This window comes from Entelurus aequoreus, linkage group LG11, assembly GCF_033978785.1.
Source record: "Entelurus aequoreus isolate RoL-2023_Sb linkage group LG11, RoL_Eaeq_v1.1, whole genome shotgun sequence".
Taxonomy (NCBI): domain Eukaryota; kingdom Metazoa; phylum Chordata; class Actinopteri; order Syngnathiformes; family Syngnathidae; genus Entelurus; species Entelurus aequoreus.
This window is the reverse complement of record NC_084741.1, coordinates 65881050-65898090: the sequence shown is the minus strand read 5'-3', so window position 1 is coordinate 65898090 and position 17041 is coordinate 65881050. Positions and strand designations below refer to the sequence as shown.

The following is a 17041-nucleotide window of genomic DNA, read 5'->3' as shown; positions in this document are numbered from 1 at the left end:
CTCCTCAAGCTTCACCACAGATTCTGTTTGCAGTAATTCCTGTCAATTGCAGTTCTGTCACTTCCACCTCTTAGTGGTCCATTTACTGTTCAGCCTAGCATCGTTCTCACAGCGTATGGTCCATTATCCACACTTTTAACCACTTGCAGTGGCTCCATCGCTTTGGGAACGTTTACTCCGATGAGTAATCCAATCTTGGCTTGAATATTAGGTATTCTCACCTCCCTTAGGTGTGGCCACCTATCAATATCCTCTTGTCAAGGAATATTGTCCTTAGAGACAGGAATGTCTTTCTGTGAATAAACTTCCTTTAGTTCCACAAACTCTTTTCCGTCCAATCTGCTGATTTCCAAGCCAGTCACGATGCTTGTGTTCACGACTGTGTCATTTCCCATTGTTCGCAACGAGATGCTTAAGTTGCGTCCACTCACATTCAGTTGGTTTATCAGTGACTCTGTGGCAAAAGTAGCTGAACTACCTGGGGCCAGAAAGGCATACGTGATCACTGTCTTGGTTCCTTTTTGTGCCTTGATCTACGCGGGAAGAATCGAAAGAACACAATCTTCTCTACCGGCCCCAGTGACACCACAGGTTTCTGTTGTTTGTACAATGGCACTTGATATTGATTGCTGTTCAAAATTGTCCTTTGCGGTTTCTTCTCTGGAGTCTTTATGACCAATGTGTAATAATGTGGGATGCTGTCTAGAGCATTCTTGACATTGAAGTTTTTGTTTGCAGCTACTACTCATATCTCCATGCTTTAAACATGCAAAACATACACCTTTGCTTCTCAAGAAGTCAATCTTGTCTTTGTGTAGCTTGCTCTTGAATTTCTTGCAAACTGTAAGGCTGTGTTGCTCTCCTTTATAATAAACACAAGGTTTTCCACTAAAGTCCACTGAAACTGTTCATGTTTTTGTTATGATGTGGTTATCATTTTCTGTCTTGGGGGGCACAACGACCTTTGTAAACACCTTTTTTGGTTTGAGTGTTTCTACATATTGTGGTTTTATTTTCTGTCTCACAGAATCTTTCGTGTTCATGGTGGTTTCTTTTATGTTCCCATAAAGCGGATTCAAAAATACTTGACTTGCCGGTTTACAAAGTCCACAAAATTCTTAAACTTAACTCTTGTCTTTGTTCTTTCTTGCAAGTCGCATGCAAACTTCCTCCAAGGTTCCCTGAGTTTATATGGAAGTTTGTTTGTCAGTGCCTTTATATTAGCTGTGTTGTCCAAGTCCTCCATGTAGTTAATGTCTGTCATTGTGTTAGAGCAGCCTGTGAGGAATAATGCGAAGGACTGAAGGGCAACACCGTCTTCTGGCTTGATTGTTGGCCACTCCATGGCTTCTGTTATGTAGGCTTCGGCTATCTTAAAGTCATCACCAAAAAACTCCTTTAACATTTGTTTTGCTTTAGTGTAGCCTGTTGAAGATTCCATATGGATGCAGCTCTTAACCAACTCATGTGGTTGTCCACTTGTATACTGTAGCAAAAATTGAAGACGATCCCGGTTGTCACTAGTGCGGCTTTCAATTCCATGTTCTATGGCCCCAATAAAGGATTTGTATTCCAGGGGGTCACCCTTGAATGTTGGAATGGAAAGATCTGGAAGTAGAGATGCCTTGTGACTCTTCACGAGATACTCTGTGACGTTGGTTTGCTGAGAAATTGCTTTGCAAAGCCCATCAAGTGTTAGTGCCTGTTGTTCTTTAATTTAAGTCTTTGGTGCAAATGTAGTCATTTGAATAGCTGTGGGGGGAGCATTATATTTAATGCTGTGTGTTGGTAAGGTGGGTGGTGGTACTTGTGTGTTAGGAATAGTAAGTTTTCTAACATCCTTCTCATCAGCTGTATTGATACCGTCTTCTTGTGTGTTTTCGTAGTTTTGTAAAACCTCCATTTTAGCGTCACATTCAGCAAGTGCGGTTTGCATTGCATGCATTTCCTTTCGAGCTTTTATTGCAGCTTCTTCCTGTTCTATGGCCAGCTTTTCTTGTAAAGCTGCTGCACGCTCCATTTCCGCTTTTAATCTGACAGAAGAATATGAAGAACATGAACTTCCGCTTCGTGATGCAGCTTTACTTTGACTTCTAGCGGTCCGCTTTGTTGATGTAGAGCGACTATCTGCAGGTGACACTTGTCTATTGCACTCTTCCGCTTGCTCAACACGCTTAAAAACATCTTTCATCCGCTCCTCACATTTCCAGAAAAAGTCCTCCATCATTTTATTTTTTGGATTAAACCAGTTGTTTTTATCTTCCACAAACTCCTCCTCAGACATGAATTTCTGAACATCAGAATTAAGATTCAAAAATTCTTGCTGCAAGCCACTAAAGTCCACACGAAGCTGATTTTTTACAGCGTCCACATTAGCATCCTCCTCCATTACGTGCTCAATCTGCGTCATCAAGCAGGTCAATTGAGCCAGTGCGCTCCTGCGTGCCTGCATCTTTCTCACATTGTGTTCTTCTACAGCCTTCTCGGTCATTTTTACTGTCCTTTTTCCACTGTCTTGTGCATCCATAACAAGCCAATATTTCCACAACGAGTCAATAAAAATGCTGATGTGCCGCAGCGTCGCACCCGGACGAGCTTCTCTCTCTCTCGTTCGTTCACTTTAAAGCAGCGTGCACTCACGTACCTGCGCGTCCTCTTGCAGGCTTGTTCCTCTGTTCCTTTCCAGTCAGGCGATTCCACGTTCCTCTTAATCCACAAAGAGCTAGTTTTTTGACTAAAATGTAGATTCCTATTGAAGCCTTTAGCTTGACGCTCCTCTACTTTCTCCTGCCCGCTTGCTGCGGCGACAACAAACAAATATCCAGACGCTCCTCTTCGTTTGGTATCGTTTACTATTGTCACTTAATTATTCAAAAATGTAAAACAATAACGATGTGGGAACAAATGAATGGCAAAATAAACAGAGTTTGTTACAGCAAGAAAAAGTTAGAAAAAGTAAGAGTGAGAAAAAGTAGGAGTGAGGTCAAAAAACTGTGTGGCTCAATTCCCCTGCACCTGACTGCCATTACCCATAATACCTTGTGCCCAAAAACCAACCTACCACACAGATCCTTCTGCCATATATGCAATCAAACAGTTACGTCATCAAATTATTTAGACAAATGTAATAATTATTCTAAGCATGCAAATAAAGTAAATAGTCCCATTTTGACTGAATAAACATAAAGCACCTACCATAAAATATGTAAATTAACTCAAACAGCATTTAGGCTCCTACAATAGGTCTTACCTTATACACACACCATAATAATACTTGTATGTTGATGCACATCCAGCGGTGCGGCTTCATAGTTTACCAAAGTCGCACTAAAACATTTTTGATAGATTGTTGAGCGCCGTGTGTAATGTTTTATATTTTTATTGGAACATATAAAATGTTGGTGTTTACTTGAGTCATATTGCCATCATTGGCGGCGCATGGCTATGGCTATGCTGCGGCTATGCTAACGCTCTTGGGAGTGTAGAGCGATTTGGCAAAAAACACCCGTCATTTCTGTCAATTTCATGGCTGGCTCAAAGCGTGAACACTCTGTGATCACATACGACCGACAGACAATTCTGGATGTGGATGGATCGGGTCGTTATAGACTGAAAGATGCATGTACGGTGGACCTCCTCGCTAGCATGGTAATACTTCGCGGGATACATCGAGCGGCCTTTGTAGCAGCGGAGTCAACTGCTAGCGGTGACCGCCAATGGAGACGACGTAAGCGGTGCGAGCGGAAGCGGGGATGCCGAGGGGGGCTAACAACAAAGAGAAAAGCTAACCAAAGAAGCGTGGAGTCTCCGGGTAAGAAGCCATTTAAACTAGAACTAGCCAGCGCCAGGCTGGATAATCCCTGCACACATAGCAATTCTCTTAGAATAAAACACAACTCACATAATGTTTTTTCTTTTGTGACCGTGTCAGAGGCAGACATACATTGTACTGAGGTAGCTAACTATGATGCGTTCAGTTTATCGCAACATCAAGCAAACAATCTGAATATCCCCGTCGTATCAATTCCTAAATATGGTCGAAACTATTTAAAGTGCACTACGCATAATAAACGCAACATTATTAATATTGCTACTTCGGATAATTTCAACAAACAATCCTCAAAACAGCCCACTACCTATAATATGGGCTTTTTAAACATAAGATTATTATCTTCCAAAACGTTATTAGTTAATGAAGTCATTAGAGACAACAAACTTGACGTCGTTGGTCTCGCCGAGACCTGGCTCAAACCAGACGATTTTTTTGCGCTAAATGAGGCATCTCCTCCTAACTATACCAATACACATGTTGCCCGACCTCTTAAAAGGGGAGGGGGTGTCGCACTAATATACAATGAAAACTATAATCTTACACCTAATCTAAATAATAAATATAACTCGTTTGAGGTGCTCACTTTGAGGTTTGTCACACCGCTGCCTCTCCACCTGGCTGTTATCTACCGCCCCCCTGGGCCCTATTCGGACTTCATCAGTGAATTCTCAGTTTATGCTGATCTATTGACGCACGCCGACAATATAATCATAATGGGGGACTTTAATATCCATATGAATACCCCATCGGACCCTCCATGCGTGGCGCTCCAGACTAGAATTGATAGCTGTGGTCTTACTCAAATAATAAATGAACCCACGCATCGCAACGGTAATACGATAGATCTAGTGCTTGTCAGGGGTGTCACCACCTCTAAAGTTACGATACTCCCGTACACTAAAGTAATGTCCGATCATTACCTTATAAAATTCGAAGTTCTGACTCATTGTCAACAAACTAATAATAATAATAATAACTACTATAGCAGCCGCAACATTAATGCTGCCACAACGACGACTCTTACTGACCTACTGCCTTCGGTAATGGCACCATTCCCAAATTATGTGGGCTCTATTGATAACCTCACTAACAACTTTAATGACGCCCTGCACGACACCATTGATAGTGTAGCACCGCTAAAGCTAAAAAGGGCCCCTAAAAGGCGTACCCCATGGTTTACAGAAGAAACTAAAGCCCAGAAATGATCATGTAGAAAGCTGGAACGCAAATGGCGTGCGACTAAACTTGAGGTTTTCCATCAAGCATGGTGTGATAGTTTAATAACTTATAAACGCATGCTTACCTCAGCTAAAGCTAAATATTAGTCAAATCTCATCCACCTCAACAAAAATGATCCTAAATTTCTGTTTAGTACAGTAGCATCGCTAACCCAACAAGGGACTCCTCCCAGTAGCTCCACCCACTCAGCAGATGACTTTATGAATTTCTTTAATAAGAAAATTGAAGTCATTAGAAAAGAGATTAAAGACAATGCATCTCAGCTATAACTGGGTTCTATTAACACAAATACGACTGTATATACGACGGATACCGCCCTCCAAAATAGTTTCTCTCTCTTTGATGAAATAACATTGGAGGAATTGTCAAAATGTGTAAATGGGACAAAACAAACAACATGTTTACTTGACCCAATTCCTGGGAAACTTATCAAGGAGCTTTTTGTATTATTAGGTCCATCAGTGTTAAATATTATAAACTTATCACTTTCCTCTGGCACTGTTCCCCTAGCATTCAAAAAAGCGGTTATTCATCCTCTACTCAAAAGACCTAACCTCGATCCTGATCTCCTGGTAAACTACCGGCCGGTGTCCCACCTTCCGTTTATCTCGAAAATCCTCTAAAAAATTGTAGCACAGCAGCTAAATGAACACTTAGCGTCTAACAATCTCTGTGAACCTTTTCAATCCGGTTTCAGGGCAAATCACTCTACGGAGACAGCCCTCGCAAAAATGACTAATGATCTATTGCTAACGATGGATTCTGATGAGTCATCTATGTTGCTGCTTCTTGATCTTAGCGCCGCTTTCGATACTGTTGATCATAATATTTTATTAGAGCGTATCAAAACGCGTATTGGGATGACAGACTTAGCCTTGTCTTGGTTTAACTCTTATCTTACTGACAGGATGCAGTGTGTCTCCCATAACAATGTGACCTCGGACTATGTTAAGGTAACGTGCGGAGTTCCCCAGGGTTCGGTTCTTGGCCCTGCACTCTTTAGTATTTACATGCTGCCGCTGGGTGACATCATACGCAAATACGGTGTTAGCTTTCACTGTTATGCTGATGACACCCAACTCTACATGCCCCTAAAGCTGACCAACACGCCGGATTGTAGTCAGCTGGAGGCGTGTCTTAATGAAATTAAACAATGGATGTCCGCTAACTTTTTGCAACTCAACGCTAAGAAAACGGAAATGCTGATTATCGGTCCTGCTCAACACCGACATCTATTTAATAATACCACCTTAACATTTGACAACCAAACAATTAAACAAGGCGACTCTGTAAAGAATCTGGGTATTATCTTCGACCCAACTCTCTCGTTTGAGTCACACATTAAGAGTGTTACTAAAACGGCCTTCTTTCATCTCCGTAATATCGCTAAAATTCGTTCCATTTTGTCCACAAGCGATGCTGAGATCATTATCCATGCGTTCGTTACATCTCGTCTCGATTACTGTAACGTTTTGTTTTCGGGCCTCCCTATGTCTAACATTAAAAGATTACAGATGGTACAAAATGCGGCTGCTAGACTTTTGACAAAAACAAGAAAGTTTGATCATATTACGCCTATACTGGCTCACCTGCACTGGCTTCCTGTGCACCTAAGATGCGACTTTAAGGTTTTACTACTTACGTATAAAATACTACACGGTCAAGCTCCTGCCTATCTTGACGATTGTATTGTACCATATGTCCCGGCAAGAAATCTGCGTTCAAAGAACTCCGGCTTATTAGTGATTCCCAGAGCCCAAAAAAAGTCTGCGGGCTATAGAGCGTTTTCTATTCGGGCTCCAATACTATGGAATGCCCTCCATAACAACAGTTAGAGATGCTACCTCAGTAGAAGCATTTAAGTCTCATCTTAAAACTCATTTGTTTACTCTAGCCTTTAAATAGACTCCCTTTTTAGACCAGTTGATCTGCCGTTTCTTTTCTTTTCTTTTCTACTCTGCTCCGGGGTGGACCGCTAGCCTGTTCATCGGATGGGGACATCTCTACGCTGCTGACCCGTCTCCGCTCGGGATGGTTCCTGCTGGCCCCACCATGCATGGACTGGACTTTCGCTCATGTGTTGGACTTTTACAATATTATGTCAGACCCACTCGACATCCATTGCTTTCGGTCTCCCTTAGAGGGGGGGGGGGGGGGGTTACCCACATATGCGGTCCTCTCCAAGGTTTCTCATAGTCATTCACATTGACGTCCCACTGGGGTGAGTTTTCCTTGCCCGTATGTGGGCTCTGTACCGAGGATGTCGTTGTGGCTTGTACAGCCCTTTGAGACACTTGTGATTTAGGGCTATATAAATAAACATTGATTGATTGATTGATTGTGCAGTCTACACGTATCTCTTGTTTGACTGCCATCTATTGGTCACAGTTACACCATGTACCAAATAAAATTGCTTTGAGGTCGTTAAGCAAAACCAGAATTATTCCGTACATTAGGCGCACCGGGTTATAAAGTGCACTGTCGAGTTTTGAAGGAAAGAAAAAAGGATTTCAAGTGCACCTTGTAGTCCGGAAAATACATAATGCCAGCCAAATATGTTAAAATAATATATAAACGGCGAACAATCATTCATAAAACTAAGGAGAAGCTGCTGATGGTTTGTCTGTCTGAAAAGCAGCTTGCAGAATATGCGTTAGAAGTCCCCTTTCCAAGGTTATGTAGTATATTATTATAATATAACTTCAGAATTTGTGAACATAGAAGCATCTCCCCTTTTGATGCATAACATCAATTAGATGCCAGACATAATTTGCATTTAAATTAACTTCCCAGGACATTAACAAAATGGAGAGGTCAGAGAAAATAAGCATAACATAACAGTACTGTTCTCATATAAAAGACTAAAGGTCAAAGTTTACTTCAAGCAATGCACTGCTGCAGGACATGAGAACTTGAAGGGAAAAAGACAAAAGGAGCTGTTTTTTCACATGCATCTCTACACCTCAATTATTGTACCTGCAATGACATCTATTATGAACCTGCCAATTCAAATTAAAAGGGTCACAAAGAAAACATGGAATGAATGTCCTTCAATAATGACTCACTTAAGGACTGAATGTTAATGGCAGTTTAGTTTTTTTCCCTCCGCGGCGGAGGGGGAAAACCCAAGTGCAGTGAAAAAAGAGGTTTACCTTTGAAGAGCAGAGCCAGCGTGTTCATTAGAGTCTCTGGAGTGAGAGTAGACAAGGCAGCAAACATCTCCGATTTGGGGAAGCAACTTTGGGCTTTTACACAAAGACGCACCGCATTCCTGTGCAGGGTAAAGATGAAAACCTCTTATTTATATTACAGCCAGCTATTACCAAAAAGATTGGGGTGTTTGAATCACCTGTACTTGTTTACCCGCAGGTATTGAGCTATCATCACTGCTGTGGCCCTGTCGTCATCCACCACATTCTCATCATCATCATCGTCTTGAGGTTTCTTCCTCTCGGCATCACCTAACAGGTCCAGCTCAGACAGGACAGTGACGTGCAACTCAGGTTCCATGGCATCCCACAGCTCTGACGCTTTAATGACAGGCACTGCCAGCAGGGAGACAAGACGACATTTAATGAGAATATCTTACAGCTATAGACACACACAAAAAAAAGATGACCAATAAAACACGGTACTTATGATGCTACAAGCGCAGCAGGTAGTAATGTGATGTCATCTTATCATATCGCGGTGTACTAATGCCTTGCATCTTTTTCCAGATACATGGCATTGTGGTCTTTATGAAGCCTTTTCAATTATTCTGAGAGGCTTTCTACAAGAGTGCAGCCTCACTCACATAAATGAATCCACACAAACGTTGAATGTGATCTGTTGTGCTACAGCAAACAGGTGTAACTTTATGACTCAAAGCACTCAGAGTTAATGCATTTGAGAATTTGGAAATGGCTAAAAGAAGCAAAGCATTGTGACATGCACTTCACGAGTAACATGAACAAAAGGAGCTGAATGACTGAGAATTAAAGTTAGATGGAAGAAAGTATAAACAAGGAAATGAACGAGACAGACAATGTTTTGCCCTCAGATTACCAAAGAAGCAACCCATAGCCAACTAAACAGGGAACACAGCTGGGGAACTTCAGGCCTCAACACACACACACACGCAGACACACACGCAGACACACACGCAGACACACACGCAGACACTGTAGGCTACATACTCAAGATTACTCCCATGTAATCTTGATAGGAGGCATAAGGGTGCAGCCTGGTTTACTATAGGCGGACCCTTACAGCAGTGCAAGAAGACTCCCTTACACTGCCAAGATTACCCGCCAGTTGAAGCAAGAAGCAGCCAGCTGTTGTTCAGTCAGCTCGTATTCGCCTTGGTCTCATCATTGGGCAAAACAAATTGAGAAAAACTAAAGACTTAAAAGTTAACTTCACCTGGTGTCTTCTCCATCAGTTTATCTTTAATCTCTTTGAGTTTAGCCATCTCTTTCTCCAAAGGTTTTTTCAGATCGGCGCTGCTCAACTTAAAAACACAAGAAACTTGGTGAGGTTTTTGATTGAACTCACTGCTTAAATTAGTCTGGCGCTACCTTGCAGCTGTAGGGGTTGTGTGCTATGAAGGCTGCCAGCAGCTGGATGGCACTCTTCACAGCATTGATGGATTTGTCCATCAGGCGCCCAACAGCAAGACTCATCACCTCACTGTAGCGACAAAGCGGCAATGCCTAATACAGGAAGATGGTCACATAAGAGAATTAGCTTATGGGATCGTACAGAAATTATGTGCCGAGAATAATAATTTTAAAATAAATGGAGAATTGTCAATTGTGTTCCTTTAGCTAACTGAAACACTACACAAAAAAATGACGTTTTGCTCTGTGTCCAAAAAATAACCTTTGCAAATGCCATTTTTGATTCCACAATTATTTTACCATGAATGTAAAACATGCGTCTCAGCATAATAAATGTTTGGAAACACTGTTCGAGTAGACTAAGGTACTTACTTTGCTGTTGACAATACGCGTGTACACTTGCAATACGCGCGCTCTGACATGGGAGTGCGTGTCGTGCAGATGCTCCTGCAGCGTGTCAAAGAAGCGGTCCCGGTCAGCCTTTCCGGACTCGTCCAGCTTGTCTCCGCACAGGACATGCACCAGGATCTCTCCCAGTACCTCACACACGGCCACGCGCATTGTGTGGCTCTAGGAAGCATTAAAAAAAAAGAAAAAGATTCCTATATACTGTAAGGTAGGAAAGTAAGAACGGTATGAAGCTGTCACCTCTCCTTCCAGGTGGGTAATAAGCACACTAATGTTGGGGATCAGTAATTCTGGTAACAAAGCACCAAGTTCAGAGAGGAAAGCAGCAAATGCTTTGACCCCTGACCCCTCTCTGGCAAGCTCTTCGCTTGACTTTTGGCCAATCTCCCTAAGAAATAAATCAAAACTTATTTAAAAAAAGAATCACTCATAGAATCTTATTTTAAAGACGACATGCATGAAAACATGTGAATTGACCTTATTACTTCTCCTATGATTGCTCTCATTCCATATTCTGTACTCCACACGCACACAGCTTGCGCAAAGACGGATGACAACTGCTCAAAGTGCTGCAGCAACTGGATCACCTTCACACTTGCGCCTGTCGAGGATCAGATTGAGAACACAGTCAATAAAGAAAAAGCTCCATAGATTGGAAGCCGGAAAACCCAATTCAGAGGTCAAACTAACCAAGGAGGTGATTGTACTTCTTGATGAGCACTCCAAGCAAATGGATAATACCATCTCTGGTGGGTTTGCTCTTGACGTGACTGATGGTCGGATTCTCGAGTAGTTTGTAGCAACAACAGGTCACGCAGCTGAGGAAACATGTAGAGGTCTTTTAGTTCCTAAATATCCAATAAGACAGATAATTAAGTCACCGGGTGCACGGTCTAGAAAAAAGACCAACCAACTAATAAGCAATTGGTCAAAAAACATTGGTTTTAACAACTTTGGCTGTAGACAACCTCCTCCTGGTGTAGTTATTTAAATAACAAGTTGGCAGTAGCTGCATTTGAGCAGGAATATGTATGCTGGGAAATACAAAAAACCTGTGAAACCTGAGAGGCGAGATTAGCATATTCATAACATATGGATCAACTACTCCCTGAATAATTTTCGACCCCGATAGTCCCAACAAATTCAATATAAGGTGGCCGGAAAATACATTTCAATAAAATTATATAACCAGTCATTTGATTTGATAAATTCAAGTAGTTTGATACAACACTGTGCGATATAAAGCAATGTGCTATAAAATGCAGTCGTGCCACGGACCCCGAGTTTTGCCCATTTTCCCCCCCACCAGAGTCAACCACGTTTTTCATGTGTTATTGGACAGAAAGGACAGGTGTACAGTATGTATGTATAAAAAAGTTCTAACCCTGATGCATCAAAGAATCGATTACCCCCCCCCCCCCTCCCCCTCCTCTACAAGTTAATTTTGCCAGCAAGTACACTGAACTTTAGCTAATATTCAAATTAATTACCTGATAAACTCTTCCTCTACCAGAGAGAGGTTCCACAGGGAGCGGATATCCAACTGGAGGAGCTGCACGAGGGCCTGAAGAACACTGTCCCTCTCACTGTCCCACTGCAGAAGTCGCTCGCCAGTTTTGGTCTTTTTACCACTCTGTATAAATAGTGGAAAATACCTGTTAGATTTATTTTTAGGTGAGACAGGCAGTAGTTAGCATTAAACAGATGCCCTCAGATTACCAAAGATTGCTGCTCATACCTGGCAAACCATCCAAAGAGATTATTCCCTCTTGCCAACTGTTACGTATACATTCATCACACAAACAACTATCCATACATTGTTTGACATCTCCTAGATGCCTTGCCTCATTACTTTGAAGACAAGTTTCATAGAAGTAGTGCCAGTTTTGTTATAGGTGGGCCCTTACAGCAGTGAAATATAACTATGACACTACCAAGATTACCCGTCAAAACCGAAGGCTAGAGTATCATAATCCCTGGTCTAACAGGATCACAAAACTGCCATGTTTACATCACAGGGCATTTAAACAGACGATTATAAGAATTAGTAAGGTGTGCTGCTAATTGAGATACCTTCCCAGATGTCGTGATAATGCTCTGCCTGTAGGAGTCACTTTCGAGGTACTCTGTGATTTTGCAGAGAAGGAAGACACTCATCTTTACAGCGTTGAGCTTTTCCTTACGCTCTGCCGCCGAGACAGAGGTGGAGAGGAGCAGGACGGGTAGGGAAGTCGCCAGGCTGTTAACAACTGCGACAAAAACAAGCAGGAAAAATATTTTATTCAGCTGAAGAAGAAAAAAACATTTAAATGTAGCAGTTCTAACCTTGCACCAGCAATTCCAGTGTGTCCTCCTTCACACTCAAATCCACTGAGTGGGTATGCCTTTAAAATTTGAAGAATATGTTTCATACAAGTGCAAAAAAAGCACTGCAAGTAAAAAACACTCACTGTAATACACTGTATGCTGTGTCAAAGTGTTCTAGGATGCACAAAGGCCCTTGGCTTCTCAATGCTGCCTTGAATCCTAAATGAAATTTAGACAAGACACAGATTGAAAACATTTCCATGGTCCCCAATAATGTTATTAATTTCTCAGCATACAGTAAAAAAACAAAAAACGCATCTATCTATATATTGACACAAAACCATGACTTGTGTGTTGTTTCGGAACAGTTGGTAATAGTTATGTGCAGTAAAACTTTACATGGTCTCATCTCACCTTAATGTGAGTTCCTAAATTTGTGTCGGACGTCTTGGATGAAAATAGCAGTTTAGTTTTGTTTTGATTTGGTTTAAACAACTTAAAAACTAAGGTTTCGGGCTTTGTTTTTTCTAAACGTATACAATTGTCTAAATATGACCAAATACACGCAATATTGTGAGTTTCCTACACGTCATCTTCATTACTAAAGGAAAAATCTAATTTGTGGGACAAAATCCCTCTGCCATTTTCAAATAAGTTTCTTTTTTAAAGTCGTCAGCTTGAAGCCTTACTCTGTTTCTGACTCCCTTGACTTCATGTGACATGAGTGTGTGTGTGTGTTATGACTATGCATACTAGTTTCTTAACCCGCCTTATCTTGCCTCCGATGGGCCAGTCAGTAATGTTTCACCCTAACCTTAGCTACCGGTAATTGTGACACATCATACACCAACTAATCATCATGGATTTTCTTCTTATGTATGGATGTTCTCATTTATCCATATTTTTTGGCATGGATTCTCAGTCCATTTTTTCTCTTTGTAGCGTGTAGCTTTGACCTATGATACCTAGCTATATGGTTCTAAAAGTAGTTAAGCTACAGGAAAAGCTACTTTTAAAAGAGTATCTAAAGCTACCGCCAAGCTGAGGGGTGTCAAACGTAAGGCCCGAGGGCCGGATCAGGCCCGCGAACAGGTTTTATCCGGCCCGCGGGATGAGTTTGCTAAGTATAAAAATGTTTTAATGAAATAGACTGCTGTTCTAACTGTGTCCACTAGATGTCGCAATAGCAATTCTTTGTATATCAGTGGTTCTTAACCTGGGTTCGATCGAACCCCAGGGGTTCGGTGAGTCGGCCTCAGGGGTTCGGCGGAGCCTCCGCCACCGAGGTTAAGACACACCCAACTCATCGTGTAAATAAAAACTTCTCCCTATCGGCGTATTATGGATACCCCCAAACAATGTTCCCTCTAAATTTCCATCTGATTTGCAGGTGTGTAATTTGTTGTGGTTCATGCACAGTTCATTTTGTGCACCAGTAAAGAACATATAACCTTGTCTTGAATTTGAAAAAAAAACAAAAAACATTTTATTTTTTACTAAAGAAGGGTTCGGTGAATGAAACTGGCGGGGTTCCGTACCTCTAACAAGGTTAAGAACCACTGTTGTAGATGATGCTACGTATGTAAAAAAAATAAAAATAAACCACATGTTAGTGCACCAGTCGAGGAAAATGATCAAACTACATAAATAACATCCCGTAATTTGTATATATTTTTTTATCTTGATTGAAAATTAACACCAATGAGTTGACTGATGAACATTATCACATAATTTATTCAGAAAGTATAAATAACGACAAGATAGAATACTATTAACCACAACATGTAAGTGAAAAAAAACCCAACAACATTATAATTTGTACATTTTCAGAATGTGCTTGTTCTATTTTTAAACAAAAAAAACAAGCTGAAGTTTTCTTTATTCGTAAGTTACTGTGCCGTGATTTTGCCAGTCCGGCCCACTTGGGAGTAGATTTTTCTCCATGTGGCCCCTGATCTAAAATGAGTTTGACACCCCAAGCTACTGGAAAATGTACCGTATTTTTCGGACTATAAGTCGCAGTTTTTTTCATAGTTTGGTGCGACTTATGTGTGAAATTATTAACACATTACCGTAAAATATCATATAATATTATTTAGCTCATTCCGTAATCGGATTTAGCGATTAGGAGTGACAGATTGTTTGGTAAACGTTTTGCATGTTTTTTATGTTATAGTTATTTGAATGACTCTTACCATAATATGTTACGTTAACATACCATGCACGTTCTCAGTTGGTTATTTATGAGTCATATAACGTACACTTATTCAGCCTGTTCACTATTCTTTATTTGTTTTAAATTGTATTTTAAATTGCCTTTTAAATGTTTATTCTTGGTGTTGGGTTTTATTAAATAAATGTCCCCAAAAAATGTGACGTTTTTTTCCTTCTTTATTATGCATTTTCGGCCAGTGCGAAAAAAATAAAAAATACGGTAGTTAAGCTTGTAACTGCCCATCACTATAAAACTATACACAAACATACACATTCTATCTATCCATCCAGATATATATATATATATATATATATATATATATATATATATATATATATATATATATATATATATATATACACACACACATGTATGTATATATATATACACATACATATTAGGGCTGTGAATCTTTGGGTGTCCCACGATTCGATTCAATATCGATTATTGGGGTCACGGTTCGATTCAAAATCGATTCTTTTTCAATTCAACACAATTCTCGATTCAAAAACGTTTTTTTTCCCAATTCAAAAGGATTCTCTATTCATTCAATACATAGGATTTCAGCAGGATCTACCCCAGTCTGCTGACATGCAAGCAGAGTAGTATATTTTAGTAAAAACTTTTGTAAAAGGATAATGTTTTACCAACTGATTGCAATAATGTGAATTTGTTTTAACTATTAAATTAACAAAAAATATGACTTATTTTATATTTGTGAAAATATTGGACACAGTGTGTTGTCAAGCTTATGAGATGCGATGCAAGTGTAAGCCGCTGTGACACTATTGTTCTTTGTTTTTAATATATATACTGTAAATGTCTAATGATAATGTCAATGAGGGATTTTAATCACTGCTATGTTGAAATTGTAACTAATATTGATACTGTTGTTGATAATATTTATTTTAGTTTCACTACTTTTGGTTTGTTCTGTGTCGTGTTTGTGTCTCCTCTCAATTGCTCTGTTTATTGCAGTTCTGAGTGTTGCTGGGTCGGGTTTGGTTTTGGAATTGGATTGCATTGTTATGGTATTGCTGTGTAATGTTTTGTTGGATTGATTAATTTAAAAAAAATATATATATATATATTTAATTTAAAAAATAATAATTCTGAATCGCACAACGTGAGAATCGCGATTCGAATTCGAATCAATTTTTTCCCACACCCCTAATACATATATACATACATACATATACTGTATATACATATATATATATATAGGACAAGTGGTAGAATGGATGGATGAATATTATTTTTTATAACCCAATGCGGTCCCCTATTCAAAAAGTTTAGACACCCCCGTTATAAACCAAATGAAGAGGTTACAAAAAAAAACATTTTGCCATTCTGGATTGTTTCTGCATTTGCAGTGTTTGAAATTGACTGCGTGTTTGCTCCTGTTGGCCTACATTAGTACACACTTACTGCTAAGATAGGACGGTAGCTGTTTCGGGGAGACCACATCTTGCACGACGTATTGGTTTATTCCTCCAGTCTTGACCAGGTCGCCCACACAAACGGGCAGGAAAAAGTCCCACGACATTTCTGTGGAGAAAACATTAGTGTAATTCGTCACAGGATATCAAAGCCATTTCGGTAACCGCTTTATTTTACTACCTGTAATGGTTTCTTAATTAAACACAACAATACAACTTAGGTTAATAAATCATACACACAATAAATTCCCTCACCGCTACATTCAAATAGAATATATTCTTAACACTCATACTAGCATTAATTAGCATGCTAGCATGTTAGCTTGGTAGGAAATAATTGTTGCTAGACTGACAAGCCGTTACCGATATAACAACGCTGTTGTTTAAACCATCGAACTTACTGTTGATAGTCGCTTTCCCGTCCGCCGCAATGTCGCCGGTCGAGGACCAAAGTTTGTCCACTTGTTTTTGTCTTTTCGCCCCGTCTGTGGACAAACAGTGTGTGTCCGTCGTCGGATTTTCAAATTTGTAGCACATCGCGCCAAAGGCTCTGTGACGTCACACACACGCGAGACTTCAGTTCACAAACGTAGAGAAGATCGCCACCTATTGGAAGACAGTGACAAGTTAGAAACACTTTTTTTTTTTTTAATTTAATAAAATAAATATAAACAATACAATACTGTAGCATTTTGCATTAAAATGTTTTTTTTTTTTTTTACATAAAGTGTTCTATTTACTTATCTTGCGGGTTAGTTTCCCTGCTTTGCCAACTAAAATATTATTTTATCCATGTACTACTTTAATGTGACAGATAAACAATCCACAATATGCGATTTATATATTCACTTACCATGTTTACAGTTATAGCAAAATGTACCATTACTGTACAGAAGAGGTGTCCAATGTGCGGCCCGGGGGTATTTGCGGACCGCAGCTAATTTTTTAACAGCCCGTGACACACTCTAAAAATACTATTTGGAAGAGAGAAAAAAAACAA

General features: G+C 40.1%; 1 protein-coding gene and 2 non-coding genes across 4 annotated transcripts in view; all 3 read right to left on the bottom strand.

Annotated features, from left to right (window-relative positions):
• Positions 1-16628, bottom strand: part of ncapd2 (non-SMC condensin I complex, subunit D2) — a 39995-nt gene extending 23367 nt beyond the window's left edge. The window contains exons 1-14 of one of the 2 annotated variants that reach the window (XM_062063792.1): positions 16443-16628; positions 16031-16150; positions 12531-12606; positions 12406-12464; positions 12154-12329; positions 11571-11713; positions 10771-10898; positions 10558-10681; positions 10321-10468; positions 10045-10242; positions 9631-9765; positions 9476-9563; positions 8421-8616; positions 8224-8342 (exon numbers count right to left, since the gene is read on the bottom strand). In XM_062063792.1, the coding sequence (XP_061919776.1) occupies positions 8224-8342; positions 8421-8616; positions 9476-9563; positions 9631-9765; positions 10045-10242; positions 10321-10468; positions 10558-10681; positions 10771-10898; positions 11571-11713; positions 12154-12329; positions 12406-12464; positions 12531-12606; positions 16031-16150; positions 16443-16578 (1846 nt within the window). In that variant the 5' untranslated portion in view covers positions 16579-16628. The remainder of the gene's footprint in view (positions 1-8223; positions 8343-8420; positions 8617-9475; positions 9564-9630; positions 9766-10044; positions 10243-10320; positions 10469-10557; positions 10682-10770; positions 10899-11570; positions 11714-12153; positions 12330-12405; positions 12465-12530; positions 12607-16030; positions 16151-16442) is intronic. The other variant, XM_062063793.1, reaches the window with a different exon arrangement.
• Positions 9105-9432, bottom strand: LOC133660798 (small nucleolar RNA U85). Its single transcript, XR_009827898.1, has one exon. It is a non-coding gene; the product is annotated as a small nucleolar RNA U85 (small nucleolar RNA).
• LOC133660802 (small nucleolar RNA U85) lies at positions 11786-12101 on the bottom strand. The gene has a single exon (XR_009827902.1). It is a non-coding gene; the product is annotated as a small nucleolar RNA U85 (small nucleolar RNA).
• Positions 16629-17041: the final 413 nt, after the last annotated feature.